Source organism: Marmota monax, unplaced genomic scaffold, assembly GCF_021218885.2.
Source record: "Marmota monax isolate L192 unplaced genomic scaffold, Marmota_monax_Labrador192_F-V1.1 WCK01_AAM20220418_F8-fsc00043, whole genome shotgun sequence".
Taxonomy (NCBI): domain Eukaryota; kingdom Metazoa; phylum Chordata; class Mammalia; order Rodentia; family Sciuridae; genus Marmota; species Marmota monax.
The window spans coordinates 1,857,587-1,881,298 of record NW_026691982.1 but is presented as its reverse complement, the minus strand read 5'-3'; the positions used below and the strand labels follow the sequence as shown (position 1 = coordinate 1,881,298).

The 23,712-nt window shown below is 35.6% G+C and overlaps 1 protein-coding gene across 1 annotated transcript in view; it reads right to left on the bottom strand.

Annotated features, from left to right (window-relative positions):
* Positions 1-14,972, bottom strand: part of Ndfip2 (Nedd4 family interacting protein 2) — a 60,253-nt gene extending 45,281 nt beyond the window's left edge. The window contains exon 1 of the mRNA XM_046447319.1: positions 14,637-14,972. Within this exon, the coding sequence (XP_046303275.1) occupies positions 14,637-14,957 (321 nt within the window). The 5' untranslated portion in view covers positions 14,958-14,972. The remainder of the gene's footprint in view (positions 1-14,636) is intronic.
* Between the last annotated feature and the right edge of the window lie 8,740 nt (positions 14,973-23,712).

Sequence of the window (23,712 nt, the reverse complement as noted above, 5' to 3'; positions counted from 1 at the left end):
TCTCCCCTCCCCTCCCTCTTTCCCTCCTTGCCTCTCCTAGGAACTATTAACCCTCAAACCACGCCATATGTAGGAGTCAAATACATTAATAAAGACCTAAGGAATTGAGCTAAGATTTGAACCACTATACAGAGAGTGTGAGAAAATATTTACAATCTGAATCTGTGTTCACTGCCTGCTAAAACAAAAATATTAACATTCTCCAGAGTACAACAAAAAAAAAAATCAAAAGATCCAGGATTAAATCCAAAATTACTACCAATAATGGAAAATATAAGTCATCCTCCAAGGAAAATGAAATCAGTAAATGCCAACCCCAAGATGACTCAACCTAAGTTACCAAACATGAAGCAACTACTATAATTATGTCTAGGAAGTAAAGCAAAATTACCTTGGAATGAATAAAAAGACAAGAAATTTCACTGGGTAAATGGAAAACATTTTTTTAAAAAGTCAAATAAAAACTTTAGAATGAAAAATAAAACAAAAAAAATTCACTAGGTAGAATCAATAGCACAAAGAATAAGAAAGAGACAGTGAATTAAAGCAGACAGAATTTACCTCCTGTAAGAGAAAAGAAAATGAGTTAAAAAAAAAAAAAGCTACAGGAACGATTAACCCTTAAAATGTTAAAAAAAAAAGAAAGAAAGAAATGTGAAATGTGATGCTTAAAGGAAATGAGAGATTTGAACAAGAAAAAATAATAGACATAACTTCTCAAACTTATAAAAGTAGTAAATTTACAAATTCAATTTTGATTAGACCAAAACAGAATAATTCAAAAAAAACTACAAGTAAACACATCATAATAAAACTACTAGAAAAAATCAAGATAAAGATAATTTACTAGAAGTATCCTGAGAAAAATAATATATCATATATAAAGAAATGATAATTCAAATAATTACAGAATTCTCATCAGGAACCATGACAGAAAGAAGACATGGAAGAATACCTTTAAGAGCTAAAAGAGTTGAGTCAAGAATTCTATACCCAAAAGTATATTTTTATTTATTTACTTCAGGAATAGAGGCAAAATAAAGATATTTTCATATAAAGGAAAGCTGTAAGACTGAATTATCAGATGATCTGGACTTTATGAAATGTTAAAAGGAAGTTTTTTAGGCTGAAAAAAATCTATCATAAAAAAATTCATTCATTCAAGTATGAATAGAAACATAGGAAATGAAAATTATACATTCTTATGTGCATATAGTATATCACCAAGATGGATGTATTAAGCATTAAAAGGACTCAAACTTAAAAGGAAAAAATCTTAGAAGTTCATTCTCATTCACAGAATAAAAGTAGAGGGGAAAATCTAGGGGAAAAGGGCAAATTAAACACATTTATAAATAATGTGATTCATCTTCATAATAATTCTATGAGACAGGTACCTGTGGTATCCTTAATTTATAGATGAGAAAACTGTAGCATTTGGCAACTGGCCCAAAGTCACAATGCTTTTAAGTGAGGAATCAAGAGTTAAACACAAGAGGTGGGACTATAGAGAAAATGATCTAGTATAGAAAGTAAACATTTAAGAAAGCCAAGTAAAATTAATAAATCAGCAAGTAACTGAATATAGATATTAAAAATACAAAGTTGAATAAATAAAGTAGATAACAGAGTAAAGGTCATTTTCTTTAGAGGAGAAAGACATAAAGGACAAATGGTGCAAAAGAAGATTGCTGTTTCTCATTATTTGTCTTTGCTATTTGAACTTTTTAAATGGTGTATATGTTCCATTTGGCATATTTAACATATGAGGGTTAAAGAAAACTTGCCTACAAGCAGAAGTAATCTTCCAGTATTGGGTTGTTAGTTCTGTACAACCATTGAGTTCACTCGGTTGCTGGGTGACTAACAGCCTCTTAATGCTATTCCACCCATCCTCCCCACGTCTGGCATTACTATAAATAAAAGAAAGTTAACTGTAATGAAAGTTTTATTTCTCAGGATCTTTGATGTATTTTAACTCTGTTGATATGTTTACAAGTAATAAAATTTGTCCTCCACGCTTTGTTGCATAACCTTGAACAGAATCTCCCTTAGATAGTCTTCTATAAAATGAGAAGACTGAAGAAAATGATAACTAAAGATTTTTCTATTTCCACAGTATTTAAAAACATTTCTTTTCCTTTTCATGGGTGTCCAAATAATCTAACTACGGTTACTATCTTGCAAATGCAAACTACTAGTTAGAAGAGGAATTAGGCAAAAACACCAGAATTCATCTAAAAATTGTAATAGCAATATTCTAAGAGCAAATTACATACCTAATTATAGACATCAAGAATATCAATACTATATAGATTACACAATACATTATTACTTTTCCAGGACAGAATCTTTAAAACTATACACCTCTTTATAAATATGACAATATATCCATATCTCCATACATACATTTGCAATCATTCATAAAATGCATTCATTTATTTCTTCAATAAGTGTTTATTCTGCACCTATAATAAAGAAGTCAGAAACAATGCAATATACTATTATAAACACAACAGATCTATGTCCTACTTCCTACTAAGTTTACAAGCCAGTGGGGAAATACATACCATGAAGGAAGGGCTATAACAAGTATAAGTGCAGCATGATAAAAGCATACACAAACCTGGAAGTGAAAAGTGGGAAATAGCAATGTGAATACAGAGGGTTAGATAAGGTTTCCTGGAGAAAATAACATCAAAACCTAAATATTGGAGCTGGGGTTGTGGCTCAATGGTAGAGCGCCTGTCTGGCACATGTAATGCACTGGGTTCGATCCTCAGCGCCACATAAAAATAAATAAATAAATGTCCAACTACAACTAAATAATATTTTTAAAACACCATAAATGTTAATAAAGAATAGACATCAGTTCCCAGAGGAGGGAGATAGGAGAGAGAAAAGGGGAATATTACATTCAAAAACCACAAGACAAAGTGGGCAAGGTTAGAGGCGGTGGTTACAGACAGCAGAGAACACGAGTATTATAGTTCAAAACATGGCTGAAGTGTGTGATGCAATAAAAAAATAAGTAGAAATAAGGTAATAAGCAAGGGCTTGTGTTGCTATTCAAACATTACAAACTGAAACTGAAAAGAGTCTCAAGTATTATCTTGAGACTCCTCCTCTTTTTAGGGAAATCACACAAAAAGTCATCTGATATAAATGAAAGCTCTCCGGGTGAGGAGAACAAATGTTGTACTAAAACTACCACTACTGAATTTCTTCATTCTAATATCTTACAGCCTACATTTCTTAAGACCCTCCAAAATCAGTAAAGACATTAGCCCCATCATATTAAGAGACTCTTAACAAAAAAAAAAAAAAAAAAAACTCCAGTTGTATTTCATTACTCTCAAAGCCTCTATCCAAACAACACAATTTTTTCATATAATGTTATGGGTAATTCTGGAGAAACATCATAGACAAACTTTTAAAACACAGCACATTCCTGAACTTTTAAAGCATTAAACTGTTCACGTTCAAACAAATCTTAAAAGTAAGTCAAAACCTTGAAATAATCTGACAGTAAATCTTAAAGCTAGTGCAGCATTTCCCAACTTGCATTTGGCATGTCTTTAACAAGAATTTTACCCACACCTTAATTCCAGCTAAGTGATCAAACTTTTCAAAGAATCCATAACAACATAGCCTGAAAACACAGACATAATGATGATTTACAATAATATGGTAAGTAGACTGGCCTTAATTACAATGATCTTGTCAATAAATTCAAATTTAATAAATGTCAGCAGAAAGTATTCCATAGTTATTAAACTTATTTCAGAACTACATATACAATACTTTTAAAATTCTAAAACAATATATTATCAATACACATAAAATTAGACAATGTTTTAAAATGTAAGTCAGATACTAAGGACCAAAAAGAACATAAACACTAAGTAATCAATATAAAACAAATGAACAAAATCAAAGCAGTACCCACAACTTCATAGTTAATGAAGATAAGTACTATTCAGCCAGGGCTACTGCATTATGGCTTCCTGCATTACTTACTGAACAACTCATGGGGGCATTATGGGGTGAGGGAGACAATGTATGTTAAACTGGAAAAGAATGCAAAAAAACTACCACCACTACCACCTTAAAGAATCCAAGACTCATAGCAAAAAAATAAATAAATAAATATTAACAAAGGCAAGATCTTCAGCTAGCAACATTCATTTAGTCATTCATTCTTTTCAAATACTTATTGAGTGGTAACATAAGCCAGGTATGGAAAGATACAGCACTGAACAAAATAAACAAAAATTTCTCTGCGCTCATGAGGCTTAAATTCAGAGAGAAGAAGAGAGGTAGGAAATAAATAAGTAAAATATTTGCAATATCAGATGGTTCAAAGTATAATGGACAAAAGCTAAAACAAAATGGGGATAGAGAGTACTATGAAAGGGATATGAATGGTGCTTTTACACAGGGTGAATAACAATGGCCTCAATGAGGTGAACACTTAAAATGAAGAGGACTTCACCAGACTTAGAAATTTGTCTTTGCCATTCTCACAAGGAGTTTTATACTTTATTCCACTACCCACTTCTCTGCATCCTATTTCCAGTAACAAGAGTAAGAGCCTGTCCAACTTATTTTCAGGTAAAGAAAAGGTACAAAACAACCTCACCATATTCCTAAGGATTTAAAAACTAGGCCAAAAAAAAAAAAAAGCAACACCTAATTTCTCAGAAACATCCTTCAAAGTATCAAAGCTTTAAGCCTGTAAAAGGTACATTCCCATATCATTTACACTTGGGTAGACAAACTGTAGCCAGCAAGGCAAACTCATCTTCCAATCAGTTTTTGTAAATAAAATTTATTGGAACACAGCCACATTCATTTGTTTTCTATATCTTGATATAGATACTGTTGCTCTCCAAGAACAGATCTGAATAGCTATGGCAAAAATCACAGGCCTGAAAAGCCTAACATATTTGCTATCTGGCCCTTATTAATAAAAGTTTACTTACTCCTGACTTATGTCATCATCACCACCATCACAACCACCATCCCAGTAGTAAAACTACTTTCAGGGCCTTCCTTATGATCATGTGATGACTGCAGTCACACAGTCCCCCACTTCCTCAAGAGGGCTCTGTGATTGGGGTATTATGTTTTGTGATCATTGTTCTGAAATCTTTAATAGTTTTATCTTTGAATCTGAGGGGTTTTGTTATTGTTGTTGGGTACTTTTGTTTTGTGTTGTTGTTGTTGTTGTTTGGGGGTTTTTTTTGTTTGTTTTGGTACTGGGGATGAACCCAAAGGTGCTTTACTACTGAGCTACATCCCTAGCCTTTTTTATTTTGAGAAAGGATCTAACTGGCCTCAGTGCTGAAGCTAGCCTTGAACCTGCAATCCATCCTCCTGCCTCAGCCTCCTGAGGTATAGCCCAGGGCACTTGGATGAATATGAGTTTTACAAGTGAACTCCAGAGGGGTCTGATGCTGGAACAGGGACTTAGAACCTCAGCTCATAGTCAGTTTACCTCTCTAGGAAGGGCTCATAGTCAGCTGGCTCAGTTTGACCTCCCCATCTTCACCCTACAACCAGGGGCAAAGCAAGGCAGTGCATCTCCACTGCAAGGTGGCATCACCTTGGCAGATTCAGCCAACAAATCATAGGAGTCTCTAGCCTATCACCAATTTGGGTGATGGTTATGACCTAGCAGGGAGACTGTGATACACTCGAGACTGTCTTTCTGCTATGAGTTGGGACAGCAGACTACTAGAAGGAGAGACTGACTTCTCCAACCCAGAGTCCCATATTTTCTCTTTTGGCATTGGGTCTTGTAAATTATGTAGCTGGACTCACTTACTTTCATGAAGCAAAAATTATAAACTGGAGTTACAAATGAGAGTTCCATTATTCTATCAAATTCAGCACACAACTTATTTCTGTTTTGTCCCATTCCACTGTAAACCATTTCATTCACCTTGCTACAGCCACATAGCTTTCTTCCTATTTCCTAAACCAACAAACTAATTTCCACAGGTCATGATTACACCTGCAATACTTGTCAACTAAAACAGGATCTTTGAATCTGAGGTAGAGCAACCAAGTCTCAGTTGACTGTCACAAGTGCATGGAGGTAACAGACTATCCTGATATCTACCTACTAAGGTGTCAAACTGACTAATTCAAAGATGGCATCCATCAATTTCTTCCCTGCATGTAAATGCAACCTTCTCCCCAACTGATATGAAAGCTTATTCCCTCTCCCTGTGAATCTGGGCTGCCCTTAAACTGCTTTGACCAATTGGATGAAGGAGAAATGACATTCTGAATCTATAGTTCCAGGCCTTAGGAAGGATGGCAGCTTCTTCTTACATCTATGCAGTCAGAAGCCAAAGTCACATTGAGAAGGTATATAAAGAGGACACACAGACAAAGCAGAAAGAGAACTGAGATGTGATAGTCAACAGTCTCAGTATCAACTGCCAGTCAAGTTAGTGGATCTTGGAAGATCCAAAGCAGTCAAGCCTCAAAATAGATGTAGCCCCAACTAACATCATATGGAGCAAAAGAACTGCTCTACTGATCACAGTCAGCCCATGAAATTTGTTTATTTTTATTTGTGTGTGTGTGTGGTACTAGAGAGTGAACCCATGGCCTCACACACACCAGGCAAGCTCTCTACCACTGAGCTATACTTATAGCCTCAACACTTGGTATCCTGAAAGATAACAAAATGCTTGTGATGGAGTATTTTGTCACAAAGCAATATAAAATTAAAACAACAAAGTCTAAATACCAGCTTTATCACAGCTGGGCCTATTATTTAACTTCTTTGCATCCCATTTTATTCATTTACAAAATGAGGATTATAGCACTATCTACTTCACAGAGTTGTTCTGAGAATTAAATGTGTTGATATGTATAAAGTACTTAGCACAGTTCTCAACACAGTTTTGACATAATGCAAGTAATTACTATTCTATTTTTGCTGTTTCATTATTGATAAAATTTATTACTTATTCCACTAACATGCTTTATTTTCTTCAAACTGCCTACATCTATCTGAAACTATACTTACTTGTTAACTACCTGAAATGATGGTTACTTATTTATCTGCCTCCCTCCAATAAAGAAAGAGCCATGAGACAAGAATTTAACTGTCCTATTCACCAATTCCTAACATAAAAATTGGCAGGTAGAAATATTTTCTAAGATATTATGTATTGACTAAATGAATAAATGAGTTATAGGAAATGTTTCATAGTTAACCAATTATGATGTCTAAAAACTGCTTCCATCTTAAGCATAAATTTGATGAGTCTCCAAACATAAAATAAGCCTACACACTACCTATATTATGTAGCCTTTTCATGATGCAACTCCAATGCATTGACTCATTACTATACATTACACCATTACTAGACCACGAACTGCTAACAAAGGCTAGCATTTAATTCAGCATCATTCAGGTTGTTGATTTTGTTTGTTTGTTTTTGTACTGGGGATTGAAACCAGTGGTGCTCTACCACTGAGCTACAACCCTAGCTTCTTAATTTTCTTATTTCTGAGACAGGGTCTCACTAAATTGACTAGACTGATCTCAGACATGTAATTCTCCTGACTCAGTCTCCTGAGTAGCTAGAATTACAGGTGTGAGCCAACACACCTGACTGCACTGAAGCAATTTGCTCATATGTATAATTTTTTTTAATGAGCTACATTCAATCAAATCAATGACACACACAGTTATTATTATGACATGCTCAGAAATAGCAAGAGAAACTTTAGTCTGGATCCATTTAAAAGCGATTCACCCTGGTAACAAAAATGAACATAATAGTGGTCTTCAAGCTATATATGACAACTTCATAAACAATATGTTTGAGTGTTGCTGTATAACTAAGTATACAAAATAACTGAGTGTGAATTTCTTCAATTACAATTTTTAAAAGTTTAAAACTTATTTGAAAAATGAAATAGAAATCAGAAATTCACAGAGCCCTAAAGCATCTTTGAAGAAAAGCACTAGTCTAAAAGGTAGAAAGATATAAAAACACCTAATTCAGTATAACAAGTTCTCTAATACTGTGATTCCCAATTTTTCCTTGGCTTTAATGCAGATGACAGATGCAAGAAACTCTCCCTGTCTCCTTCTCCTAATTATAGATTCAAAGGAGTTTTTACATTTTAGAGTAAGATTTTATAAGACAAACAAACTAGACCAGGACTGATTAAAGTCAGGGAAGTAGGAGAGAATACACTATGGTTGAATAACTAATAATAAGTAGGTCCTCTAGACTACAGTAATCAGTGCATACAAATTAAGAGAACAGATTCCTGATATATGACATTATACAGATATGGAAGACCCATTCCAGGAACCTGTAGCTAAGAATAGGAATTTTAAACTTCAAAAATAAAATAAGGCTGGTGGAATGGATGAAATTTTAGAAAGACTGACAACACCAAAATTTTACAACTTTCATTCACTGATGGTGGGAGTGTAAAATGGGAAGACTATTTTGGGAAAATATCTGGTAGTTTCTTATATAAGTATAAATACACCTATCCTATTATCTCATAATTCAATCCAACAGAAATAAAAACATGTCTTCAAAAAAATGTGTACAAAAACTTCTAATAGCAAAAACTGAAAACAACCCAAATGTCTACCAATAGAGGACTAGATAAACTACAGTATATTCATACAATTTATATTATGAAAAACTATTCAGTAATAAAAAGGGATGAGCTACTAAATAAATAATAAAATGGATCAACCTCAAAAAAATTATGCTGAATGTAAGAAGCTTTGTAGACTATATGCTATATGATTCTAGAACTGAAAAAATAATTTGAAGTAAAAAAAAATCAGAATAATTACTTAGGGAACAGAAATTGATCTGTTGGGAATGATCATAAAGGACCTTTGAAATAATCTTCTGCAACAAATCAATAAGCTGTACATGTAAAGAGCAAGAGTACAGATTGAATATTTGTATCTTCCCAAAGTTCATATGTTGAAGCCCTGAACCTCAAAGTGATATTTGAAGGTGGGGCCTTTTGGAGATAAGAAGGTTTAGATGAGGTTATAAGGAAAGGGTCTCCATGATGGAATTGTCTTCAAAAAAAAAGTGAGACCAGAACTTTTGGCCATCTCCACGCTAAAAAGAGAGCCCACACCAAAGAACTGAATCCTCCAGCACCTTGATATTAAATTTCTGAGCCTCCGAAACTTTTAAGAAATGAATTCTTGTTGTTTAAGCCACTCATCTAATCCTTTTCATGGCAGCCCAAGACAAGACAGGCAGAATAGTAAATATTTCAGACTTTATAGGCTCTGCCTCAAATTCTCAATTCTGCCATTGTAAATGAATTGGTTGTGTTCCAATAAAACTTTATTTATAAAAACAGGATTTGGACTGTAGTTAGCTGACCTCTGCTCTATATTTTCAAAGTAGTACACAGTTACATGGATCAAAGTTCACTCAACAGGGATGTTACATTTGTGTATTTTGGTCTATGTTGATTTTAACCCAAAGAAAAAGAACTATAAATAAATAGTGAACTCTAGGCTTTTGACAAGTATGTGATTTTTCAGCAAGTACACTGACATATGCAACTTACTTTTTAAAGAATCAAAAAATAAGTTTGATTGACAAATATACAAAAACACAATAAAATGAACTGCTAACTACAGGGCCTAAAATTTATATATATGGTATATAGAATTTAACGGCACAATTCTTTCAACTCCTAAGAATAAAGTTCACAGTATCAATATATAACAGAGAACTCAAGCAAGATAGAACTAAAAAGTATTAGATTATGCAACTAGGTAACCTTGATTATGTAAAGGGGGTGTAGTAAAACTATAAGTCAGCTAAAGCATATTGCTAAGTTCAAAGGAACTAAATGAAGATCAAAGAAATCAGAGTGGGTCAAGAAGAGAGGATGGCTGGGCATGCCTATAATCCCAATGGGTCAGGAGGCTGAGGCAGGATGGTGAGTTCAAAGTCAGCCTCAGCAAAAAGCAAGGCAGTAAGCAACTCAGTGAGACCCTGTCTCTAAATAAAATACCAAATCAGGATGGGGATGTGGCTTAGTTATTGAGTGCCCCTGAGTTAAATCCCCAGTACCCCCTTTCCCCACAAAAAAGAAGAGAGGATGATAACTACAGAGCAACATAAAGTAAAAGATTATAATACTCCTTTAAGATGGAAAATGAAAGCAAGCTACTTCACCTGAAAGATCACCTTATTTTATCTTTTCCAGAACATGTACGTGGGCTTGACTGTCCCCACACATTCTTGCTGAGTATGCCATCTGCAAAGCTTTCCATTTCCTGATACTGAATTGTTTTTTGTAATAAGCTACATAGGCAAAAAAGATCAAGACAACCACAGCATGTAACTGTCCAAAGGAGAGGTAAACTAGCCTGTTTGTTGTCTGCTGCAATATTTGTAAGCTGGCTTTAAAGGGGAATGCACCCTTGGCTCTGCATTCCTCAATTATGAAACAAATCCCCTGCTTATGTCCATCTGAACACCCATTATAGGTTCTTGGAACTTGAGAACAAGAGAAATCTATTCAAATATGCTGATGTTCAGGTTGCCATGAGTAATGTTATTTTTCTTTGATTTGGGATTTTCCTGTTTTCTGCCAACCACCACAAAACCTTAACAGACTAAAATATTAGCTTGTAAACAGGGCATTTATTTATCATGTACCAGTCTATGTTTTATATATATTTCGGTACTTCTTACACTATCCTAATGAGATGGCACTTATATGAGGACCCTGAAGCTTCAAGATGCAAAGTAACGGCCAGGCATGGTGGCACAAGCTTGTAATCCTAGCAGCTTGGGAGGCTGAGGTAGAGGATCACAAGTTCAAAGACAGTCTTAGCAATTTAGAGAGGCTTTAATAATTCAGGGAGAACCTGTTTCTAAATAAAATATAAACAGGTTAAGGATGTGGCACACAGTGGTTAAGCACCCCTGGGTTCAATCCCTGATACCAAAAAAGAAAAGATGCAAAGTAACTAAGGCAATATCTCAAAAATTGCAAACAGCACAACTTAAATATAAGCCTAGATGACATTAAAACCTGTTTTTTGTTTTTATGGTACTGGTGATCAAACCCAAGACCTCAGTGAAAACCAGACAAGCACTTTACCACTGAGCTATAAAATAACTAGCTCCAAATCCTGTTTTTGGCCATTAATTATAAAGCTTCCTTTCTAGTTGATTTATCAAAGGCAAATTTAATTCTCCAGATCCAAGAGCAAAGTATTCAAATCTTCATAATGTGAATACTTCAAATCATGTTTCATTGAAAACTAACATTCTAGAATGGAAATGTTAACATAATCTTAAAATCTTTAAAAAATAACTGTGATCAAAGATAAGGAAGAGCAAAAATAAACAAATCCAAACTACTGTCTTACTATAGAATTTCTCGTAGTTTTAAAATGCTAGTATATGTTATAAATCTTCCAAGAATACCTATTTCATCATTCTGGAACACAGTCTGGGAAACTACTGCTAACAATGAAAACTGCCAATTTAACTTCTACACAGAATACCTTTTAAATCTTAGTAGTCACCTTGGTGGAGGTATATGATCCTTTAAAACATAGAAGATCAAAGTTAGAATGTGGTCTAACAGCTGCAAGACAAGTTAATTATTTAATAATTTGGGACACTGTTGTTTTCTGACCAAGCAAAACTAAATTTCCCATAAGTCAAAAAAACTATTTATCTTGCCTGATTTTTTTTTTCAAATTAGAAGGGTAACAATCAAGACTTTTTGTAGTTCTACACTGTTTTACTTAACTGCTTAACTCTTTTACTTAATTGCTTTACTTAACTAAATTCAGATCCTTTTAACAATGGAAGGGAAGAAGCAACCATAGAAAAAGCAGTTTCCAGAGAAAGGTTATCTATTCATCAATGCAAGAAAGTCATTCTGATGTTCTGGGCAGCACTGCCAGTTTTCCAATATGGAGAGCTAAATTTTAAACCTTTAAATAAATAATAAAATAACACGGCATACCATTCCATTCCTATGGATACCTGCCTGTCTCCTGACTTAGTCATCTCTTAACATTTAACAACCAAAGTTGTTTATTGCTCCAGTTTATTAACCATTCCAGAGTTCGTTCGGACACACACACACACACACACACACAGACACACGCGTGCGCGCGCTAAAGCAGTCACAAAACAGCTGTGGTCATCCTAAAAGTCAGAGACAGAAATCTAGCTTCTAAGTCTACATAAAACTTAAATTTAGCTGTTTCTGTAACATATACCAAGACAGAGTTATTAATGAGACCATTCACAAAACCAAGAGTTATTCTGAATAGATGAAATTACTATGTAATTTCAAAATAACAAAAATTAAAATGCAAATTTAAATTGTGCTAACATTCTCTACTGCTTTGCCTTACAGGAGAAACAAACTGATATCCCACCTAAAGGCAGTAGAATCTTTAGAATAACTGAGTTTTGCCCTCTGCTATCAAGGAACGCCTCCACCCATTCAAAGTCTATATAGGTCAAAGCTTCGGACTGAAAAAATAAGGGGCAATAAAATATGATATTGTAAGCAGGGCATGGTGGCTCAATTTTTAATTCCAGTGACTAGAGAGGACAAGTCAGGAGGATTCTAAGTTCAAATGTGGCCTGAGCAACTCAGAGTCTGTCTCAAAATAAAAAAAGAAAAAGAGCAAGGGATGTAGCTCGATAGTAAAGTGTCCCTGGATTCAAATCCCAATGTCAGAAGGGAAAAAAAAAAAAAAAAAGAAAAAAAGATATTATCCACTTATTTTTGAAAGAAGTAGAATAAAAGAAAGTATCTGAAACCTGAAAGAGCATGGGCTGGGGTTACAACTCAGTGCTAGATCACTTGCCTAGCTCATATGAGGCACTAGGTTCAATCCTCAGCACCACATAAAAATAAATAAATGTATTGTGTCCATCTGCAACTAAAAAAGAAAAAATTTTTTTAAACCTGAAAGCAGATTTCAACATTTTAGTAGCAGGAATTTTGAAAAATAGTCTCAACTGGTAATACCTACTGAAAGCAAATGTAACAATAAATTATTTAAAGTGCAGCTACATCAGTTAAAATTGTTTTGATTAGTGACTTATGTATGAGAACACTGTTGATCCCAATAAGCAAATTCATCCAAAAAGAAAGAATTTAAATCACTTCATACCATTAAGAGAAACAAACAGAACAGAAAGATAAGAAAAATGAAAAAAGTACCACTAATATTATTCAACATTTATCTATTGCATTTTATTTTTGCTAATGTTTACAAAAATAAGTAATTTACTTTAGAAAAAGTAAACTCACCAAAAGTGTATACACTGACAAATTGAAAGACACCCTCTATTCTAGCACCAGTATTTCCCAAATCATTTTGGAAATACTGATAAATTTTCAGAAATTTCTTAACTTGATTTATTTGGAGGTTTTACAGGAGGTAGACAAGTTGACAACTGAAGTACTGTGAGTTCTTCCGTAGAAAAATGAAAAATTACATACCTTGAGATGTCATCTTTCAGTACTCTTCATGTGTCAAGATGCATTTATTAATAGAAATTCTTAATTCACAATAATATGCAAATAGTTTGAATGAAATAATGGAATTAACTAATCTACATTTGTAAAATTTTATAATCTATAAACTGCATCATTACCAGTAGGTATTAACATTTTTCTCCTTTTCCTCAGTAAACAGGTTTAACTAAATTATCATCTCAAAGTTTATAGACTAACATGCTACCAAGCTGCAACAGAACTGTCATTTATTATAGAGTACACTTTTAAATAAGATTTACAATAAGAATTCCCAATGACATCATCAGAATTAATACACAAAGGAAAAAATACAGGAAAACTGACAAAAAGTAACAAACAACACATTTCAACATTTAAAGTAACAGAAATTTATATAGTTGAAACCGGAAAACCTTGTGTTTAGTGAAAATTAATTTTTCAAACAAGATCAGAATTTTTTCAAATAAAACATTTCTGCTCCTTGCACCCCCCCCCTCCAAAAAAAAATGCATGTGGGAATGAAGGGGGGGGAATGAATATAATCACTTTTAATAACTAACTTAATGGAAAAGGACAAAATGACAAGGTTAACGAGAGCAGGCAAGGCCAGCACTAAAGCTATTCTCTACAGTTCCACAATTCCTAACCCGCAATTTTACCAAATCTGCAGCCTACCTTGTACATAGTACTTACACCTCCCCCACCCACCCCATTTATGACGGCGACTACCTTCCTGGCAGGTATGTGAACTTAGCTGTTTCCAGTTGAAAATCGCCTGGGCAGTCTCGGGAGAGACTGAGACCGGGAATAAGGAGAAATAAATGAGTTCTACGGTGTCGGTGGTAAGACTGTCTTACAGGGTGGAATATGTTGCGGATGAGGGGACCAAGGGGAGACATGGAGCAAGAGGGAAGGGTCTTGATTAGAGTCACAAGCAGAAATCCAACTGAAGAGGTGTGAGGGAAAAAGCCCAAGCCAGAGGTCCAAAATAATAATAATTAACTAGAACGTTCTCCCGAAGAATAACCTGAGGAAAGGGATTCAGGGGCCACAGTGGGCGTCAGTCCCGAGGTCCCAGGAGGCCGGGAACTCACCACCTGGTAGCGGCCAGTCCCCAGCTGGTGATGATCCATCCTGCCCGGCTCGGGATCCGGCTTCCGAGCGGACAAGTCCCCTCCGCGCTCAGCTCCCTCGGCCTCCCCCGTCGTCGACGTCGTTGCCGCAGCGCCGCTTCCGCCTGGGATTCTGCCGCCGCGGTCGTCCGGCGGGGACGCTTCACTTCCTGTCGCTCCCGCAGTAGCCGCGGAGATCTCCGCGTCGCGCGCGGTTCGCTGGAGAAGCTCCGGGGCGTCGCGTGCGTTACTGAGCATGCTCGGGACGGTCGCGCATGCTCGCTGGCTCCTCCGGTGTTCCATCCGCGCCGTGGCTCAGAGGGTACTGCTGGGTGGGAGGAGATGGGAAAATAGGGGAAGTTCAGGGAAGCAGTGTAGGTTGTCAGTCTGTCGGGAGTGGGAGGTGGCAAAAGGAACTGGGAAAGAAAAAAAAAAATCGACGTCCTTGATTGGGTTTTTCTGTGTACGCGGGTTTTGCGCAGTAAGGAGCAAGGGCACTGCAGAGAGACGGATATCGCGAGGAGAGGGGACGCATTCCTACTACACCTGAGAACAGCTTCCTGTTGGTGTTCATCCAGCCTTAGGACAGTGCAAGGCAATCCATCTCGAGCGCATTCCTAAAACGGTCGTTCAGCTTCATTACCGAGTCAGACTTGGTGGCGACGCCTGTAATCCTAGCAACTCCAGAGGCTGCGATAGGAGAATTGCAATTTCAAGGCCAACCTCAGCAACTTAGCAAGACACTGTCTCAAAATTTTAAAAAATTAAAAAGACTGGCAAAGTAGCTCAGTATTAACGCATCCCTGGGTTCAATCCTTAGTACAAAAAAAAAAGTAAGGCTTTTTTAAAGATTATTTTTAGAGCAACTTAGGTTCACAATAAAATTTAAAGAAAAGTATAGTGATATCTTTTATACCTCTTGTGCCCACACGTGCAAAGCCTGCCCCACTAGGGCAATACGTTATCAACACTAAACATTTGTTATAATTGATGAACCCATATTGAAACACCATTATCACCCAAAGTCCATAAAGGTTTTCATTTTTGGTGGTGTACATTCTAGGGGTTTGAACAAATGTGTAATAGCCACTATAGTATCATAGAAAATACTTTCACTGCCTTAAAATTCTGTGTGGAATACTTGTTTAAATCCTTTTTTTTTTTTTTTTTCGTTCTTGGTAGTAAGGAATACACAGACATATTAATATATCTCTCAAGGAAACAGGCCTTTAGCGTTCTGGGTTATGAGAAGGAGAAAAATAATGAAATAAGGTAGGAAATGTTGTGGTAATTATCAATAATTCCTAGGAATTTAACTTTAAGGAATGACTCTGGACTATTGTAATACTCTGTCAGTGTCTGTTTAAGCACAGATGGTATATGCATCTCTCACCCAGAACACAAAGCATGTTTCGCTAGCAAGTAGAAGAGTCTAAGGGAGCAGCAAAAAGTACTTTTTAATCCAAAGGCCTGCTTTTTGTACCCTGAAAACTAAATAACATGTGATCCCACATGATCAGGCCCAGCTATCTTTTAAGATAATTGAACCCTTTCATCCTAAGTGATATTATAGAAGAGCCTATTAAGGAGAGAGGATAGAGAAGTGTCTGGAACAGCACTCACTTTACTTTCCTCATGAATAAGAGGAGATTCCTGGAAGGTCAATGGATGAGCCTAACCAACTTGTTTAAATATCATGATACAATAAAGAGGGAAATTCACTGAAATATCATCAGCTAAAAAGTTTAAACCTTCCTGATGGCTTTTTTTCCCCAAAGCATTCATCAGCTCTACCTGGTTTAGCTATGTTGATACATCTGGTAGTCAAGAGCATTACTAAGATAACAGTAATGAAAGGCAATGATATCATACTTAAATTTCTTTAAACTTGCTTTGTAATGATCTAGTGTAATATATTTTAGAATCTAAGACAACAAGTATGTCATCTTATTGATATCATTGACATAAGTACTCACACACTCACACTATCAACCCAATTGGAATTGTCTATCAGTGATCAAAACAGCCAATGGTAGCAAAATAAAATTAGATTCCTACTCATTTATGTTTGATCGGGCTGATGTAGTAAGTGCTGAAATGATATAGAATTAAATTTTATATGTGCTTGTGTTTTCATTGACCTTTTTTTAAAATCTTTATTTATTTATTTTTATGTGGTGCTGAGAGTCAAACCCAGGGCCTTGCACATACTAGGTGAGTGCTCTACCACTGAGCCACAATCCCAGCCCCTCATTGGCCATTTTAATGTCCATTTCTCAAACAGACTTTTTCTCAGAAACTATTTCTTACTCCCCATACAATACTGAGAACCCGATGTTGAAAACCAGAGACCTGATCAATGGCAGGCATCCTAAATCCTGTTAGAGTAACAAAATCTTTCAGTTTTACCCTCCTCCAAAGTTTTTTGAACATTTTGTTACTCTAGTAGAGAAGGTGACAGGACTCAACAGGAAAGCACATTTTTAATGAGGAAGAGGAGACAGTAGTAGAACAACAATGTACAAGTAATGAGCTCTTCTTAATCCAGGGACTATACATAAATTATTTTATCCTCACAATAACCCCATGAGTTAGACATTATTGTAACCCCTGTTTAGTAGATGAGGAAACTAAGGCACAGAGATATTAGGTATATTTCCAACACCAAATTACCAGTAAGTGATGAAGAACACCAGAGCTTCCACTATCTTAAGCACTATGCCATAATACAATCTTGCAAAAAGAGGACTTGTCTTTCTCCTTTCTGGCTACTACTACTGTAAAACTGTTTCAGAAGACATAAAACTACAGTGATGCAGCACCACAAATAGCCATGTCTTCATCTATATGAAATAATGTTTCTCGTCATCCCAAAAAAGAGCCATTTTGAGCTTCATTTCGACTAAGCCTGTGTGATCTGTAATGGACCATCACAAGCAGAGGCACTGACTTGTCACCCTGGAAGCAATTTCTTTGGAATGAAACATGAATAACAATATTCTTTGGCACTTCAGAGGTCTTGAGTAATATCCAATAATATTTTCAAAATTTGATCTTCTGCTGATAATTCCAGTTACCTAAGAAATTGATGATGGTACACTGTTATAGGCTACTCAGTAGAATTGTTGACTTAGTGCTCTTGACTAACCCCTCTTTTTCTGGTCTAATCAATATTCATCTCTAAACACAATCACCCAACATATTACTAGTGAATGCTGAAATACTGGGACAGATACACTTACCCAGATTCCCTTTCAAAAAAACTCACTCTGCCCAGGAATGCAGATATTCAACATCTTCCAGCTGTTAGCTTTGCCATGGTTTCCCTTAGCTTTCAATCTTAGGTGGAGCTGCTTTCATGATGACATTCAGCCATTGAATGAATAAGGTGGTGGCATAAGTTTAAACTTTTTTACCTTACTCCAGATCTCTTTAAGGAGCATACTTTGCCTGTCAAGCTGGCAAAACTTTGTCAAATCATGCGCAATCCTTTTTCTTTTCACACCTGTTTCTCTCCAATAAATCTCTTGCACTCTTAGTTTTTTATCAACATCTGCTTCCTAGAGAGCCCAACCTAGACAAGTACCAATAAGTAAAGTAATAGAAGATTATTAATATCATCAAAATTATGTTAAATATCTATAACTATCATTTCATGTGGTGATGTTTCATGTCCAGAATGACCCTCAGAACCCCACATTGTTAGCATTTGCTCATGTAGACATAATGTATCTACCACCTTAACACTAAGAAACTTCAATGTTTTACAGAGTGATGCTGTCGGATCACAGGGACCTCTTTGTCTGGGACAGATGTCCCATAGGGAACACTCCCAACTTCCAAGAACAGAACCATTTTCTCTAGAGTTAAACTCCTTTCTTGTCAATCATTATCCTCTCCTTTTACTTCTAACAAGGTATATTGAGATCTGTACCTGTGCACCAGAATTCTGTGTTGAGATTTTCATCAAAGAGCAATAGAAATGTCAGTGTCTATAGAAGGCCATCTACATAGGCCTAAGTCACAAGTAGCCTAGTGCTCCACATTTTCCTTACTTGACTTTCTTTTTTTTTTTTTTTTGGTCACTTCCTCTACAATATAGAACACATAACATAGAACTACTCCTTAAAGTAGCTTCTGATGGTTAGTGTGACCAAAGACCTTAATAATTAATTGCACTGGGAATATGTAAGATTTTTGTATATTTATCTAGAGAATGAAAAAGTGTAAAATTGCATTCTCTATCTGAAAATGTCTATCTCTTCTCAATTAGAATTTATTAGCCATTATTTTCTGAACTTTAAATTCCAAAACATATCTTAGAATATGCAAGAAACTATTTCTTTTTCCTTTAATAAATGAATAAGCACATTTATTACTCTAAAGTTTTATCTCTGTTACCATGAGTATCTTTAAAGCAATTCTGAAGTATTGAATCTCAACTTAGCTTCACATGTTCCTTATTTAAAAGGTTTTGAGAGTTCTGTTATCTGTTCAGCTCTATAATTTTAGGGAGGAAATCTCATGTGAGCAATTTGACAATCAAATATCTACTTCCTTGCCCTCTCTTTATTCTCTTTCAGTACAATCTAAAATATAACCAGTGTTTTTCATCAGCCAGAATTTAACTAGAAAAACAGATTTTGCAGAAGATATACATTAACAAATTTATTGCAAATAATTGGCTTATACAATAGCGGGAACTGGCTAGGCAAGTATGAAACCATTAGCTCATGCCACTGGAACTCCAGGACAGAAGCTGAAGCTACTGGCTCAGGCAGAATTTCTTCTTAGGGAAGTCTCAGTTCTGCCCTTAAATACATTTAATTGATAGAACCAGGCCCATTAAGATTATAGAGGATAATCTTCTTTACTTAAAGTCAACTGATTTTGAACTTCAATCACAGCAATGCCTAGAACAGTGCTTAATGAATAATCGAGGTGACAGCTTAGCCAGATTGACACAGAGAACTGACATCACGTGTTTGTTTAAACACTATAAACTGAAATGGTCTCTATACAACAAAGATAAAGGATAGAGGGAAAGGAGAATGAACAGGAAAAAGACAGGAAGTACCAGAAACTTAGCTTAAAGACTCAAATAGATTTCCAATATTTAAGTATTTCCTATCAGTTTTAATATATACATATATAAATCTTTAGCATTACTTTTTTCCTTTGGTTCGTCCTGGGCAACAAATTAAATAAATCAACAATTACTTTGCCTTAGATATTTCATGTTTGAAATTGTGTAGATTATATTATTAAAATGAACTTTACAAAATTAAATGAAGTGAACTTTGTTTTACCTTGAGTGTGTAAGGCTCTTCTTTGACAATACCAAAGCAGAGATTTATATGCTGTTATTTGCCTCTGCAAGCTATTCTCTGTCCTCATAAAGAGCAGAACTGACCCTAAATGTGCTGCCTATTATGACAGGTTTCCCTTGACTGATTAATGAGTGATCTTGATGTAAAGTGACAAACACTGTTTGTGAGGGTGTGGAGTGGGTGTAAATTACTAGCAGACAAAAATATCTCCTCTGTTAAGATGTTCTTCACATATTAATGAGCATTTGCTTTTTTCCCTCCACAACAGAAACTAGGCCTCATTTTTTAAACACAGTCTGGTGTCAGTTCACTGCTTCACCATTAACAACATAATACATCATCAACTATAAGGTCACCATAAAATAGGCTGTCTGGTTTTAGCATCAAGGATAAAGAAAACTCAATATCTATAGGATACAATGACAGTGGTAATAAGACTGAAGACTTATCACATGCTATTGTTCCAAAACTATGAAGAAACTCATGCCCATTTCCTGGCCTTAGGTAGGGAAAAATCTAATGGCAGAGTAAGTGAACTTACTTTTTATTGATTTTTATGTATATGATAACAGAATGCATTACAATTCATATTACACGTAAGAGCACAATTTTTCATATCTCTGGTTGTATATAAAGTATCACACCAAATCATGTCTTCAGACACGTACCTGGGATAATGATGTCCATCACATTCCACCATTCTTTCTAACCCCCTGCTTCCTCCCTTCCTCTCCCACCCCTCTGCTCTATCTAGAATTGTCTATTCCTCCAATGCTTCCCCTCCCTATGCCACTATGAATCAGTCTCCTTATATCAGAGAAAACATTCGGCATTTGTGTCTTGGGGATTGTCTAACTTCATTTAGCATTATCTTCTCCAACTTCATCCATTTACCTGCAAATGCCATGATTTTATTGCTGAGTAATATTCCACTGTGTGTGTGTGTGTGTGTGTGTGTGTGTGTATGCGCCACATTTCTTTTTTATCCATTCATCTGCTAAAAAGTATCTAGGTTGGTTCCACAGTTTAGCTATTGTGAATTGTGCTGCTATAAACATCCATGTGGCTGTGTCCCTGTAGTATGCTATTTTTAAGTCCTTTGGCTATAGAGTGAGGAGAAAGATAGCTGGGTCAAATGTGTGTTCCATTCCCAGTTTTCCAAAAAATTTCCATACTGCTTTCCATAATGGCTGCACCAATTTATAATCCCACTAGCAATGTATGACTGAATTTACTTTTTAAGAAGAAAAGGAAGCTCCTTTTTTTTAATCTACCATTTTTATCCCAGAATAAATAAAATGATTTTACTGCATCTATCTTCATTTGTCAACAAATCATATGTAAAGTTTACAAGAAATATCTATAAATTCTGCTAGTTAAGAATGATTACTGAAAAATCTCACATGATTTTCCCAAATAAAGACATCACATTGGGGCTGGAGTTATAACTCAGCGGCAGAGCACTTGCCTTGCACATGTGAGGCACTGGGTTTGATCCTCAGCACCACATGAAAATAAATAAAGATATTGTGTCCATATCAAAAAGAGATCTTAAAAAAAAAGACATCACCTCAAGGTAGAACTTCCTTTCTGCAGACCCGATTCTTAGAAACAAAAGCATAAATGTTACAAAAACACTTATGTACACACAAGTATACCACAGAATATAAAATCAAACTTTTTGCTTATTTGTTGGAATTGGGGCAATAATGGGGCTGACCGAAACTTCCTTGAACCTAATTGTCTAGAAAATAGAGAAATGTGTGTTTTTATTGAGCCATAAAAATTTAGCATTTGGGGCTAGGTGCAGTGGCACACACTGTAATCCCAGAAACTTGGAAAACTGAAATAAGAGGATTGAAAATTCAAGGCCATCTTAAACAATTTAGCAAGACTCTGTCTCAAAATAAAAAATAAAAAGGACTGGGGATATATATAAGTGGTAAAGCACCCTGGGTTCAATCCCCAGACCTCCCCCACCCCTGAAAGAAAATCTTTAGCATTTGTCTGTTTACCATAAAACTTTAAGACCACCTTTGCCAACAGCTTCATTTTGAAGACAGAAACTAAGGTTCCAAGAGATAAATACTGCCCTCGAATTATTTCTCTTTTTTTAAAGTTGTTTTTTAATGTTTATTTTTTAGTTTTAAGTGGACACAATATCTTTCTTTTATTTTTATGTGGTGCTGAGGATCGAACCCAGTGCCCCATGCATGCCAGGCAAGTGTGCTACCACTTGAGCCACACCCCGAGCCCCTGCCCTCTAGTTATTTCTGTGAAACAATTATCACTCCATTTCCAGTTTCACTCAGTTAAGGTAATTTATAACACAATCCAAAATATTCTATTGACTTTTCTCACCTCACCCAATTAGAATTGTCCCTTGAAAGCAGTACGAATAAAAGTAAAAAGTATAGAATTCCAACACATCTTGTACTCGACATATTAAAAACTCTCTTGGAAGAACTAGAACAGGCAAATGTATTGCCACCAAAAAGGATAAGAGTCTTAGTTACTAATTCTTTCAAGATTTGCTGCCTTGGAGCAAGTAAAACATCTACTTTTTAAAGTACAATAAAATGCATGCCTCACAAATGTAGTCTTTGGAAATACAGTAGATATCTAACATTAGTTGAATGCATTCAAGCTTAAAATCCAAACAATCCCAACCCATACATACATATCCATTTATATAGGATTGGAATGTAAAAGAACCTAAACCTATAAAGTAAGTGGGAGTCTGTCTCTCTTAGTCCAGCCTCCACACTTTTGCAGTATTAGGAATTGACCCAGAGACTCAAGTATGTCAGGCAATGTGAGGCACTGGGTTTGATCCTCAGCACCACATGAAAATAAATAAAGATATTGTGTCCATATCAAAAAGAGATCTTAAAAAAAAAGACATTACCTCAAGGTAGAACTTCCTTTCTACCACTGAACTGCATCCCAATACCTTTTTGATTTTACTTTGAGACAGGGTCTCATTAAGTTTCCCAGACTGGTCTTGAACTTAGGATCCTCCAACTCAGTCTTCCAGATATCTGATATTAGAAGTGTGCACCAGTCTCTACTTTTTAACCCTGAGATTTTATCATAATTCTTAAAATGGAGTTGATGCCCTGTCCAATACAGTAGCCCATAGCCACACACAACCATTTAAATATAAATTAAATAATATTGAAACATTTATTTTCTTAGTCACTCTGGCAGCATTTCAAGTGCTTAGTTGCCACAAGTGTCTAGTGGCTACAATGTTGGACATTGCAGATAAAATACTCTTGCACCATCACAGAAAGTTCCACTGGACATGATTGCTCAAGCAAACATTCTCTTATTATTCACATTTAATTACCCTCCTTTCTTCACTTCCTGAATTATCCAAATAATTTTTGTAATAGCCTTGATCCCAACTCTGCCATATCTTAGCAATGTGGCCCCTGGGTAAGTCACTTAACCTGCTAAGCTGGTTGCACATGTTTAATACCATAATAATTATTTCTTGCCTGTCTCACTGGTTGTTGTAAAGCTCAAATGAAAATGTAACCATACAAATATAAAGAAGCCCTTTTTATTTCTGGAAGCCCTTTTTATTTCTTTAATTTTATATTGACTGCCAGGAAAAAAAGATGTTTAAAACCTTTCACACTTAAAATGCAGAATAAATATTGTAATTTAAGGAATATGGAGACTAGCTCCTACCCTGAAACTAGTTCTCCCAACTTGATCAC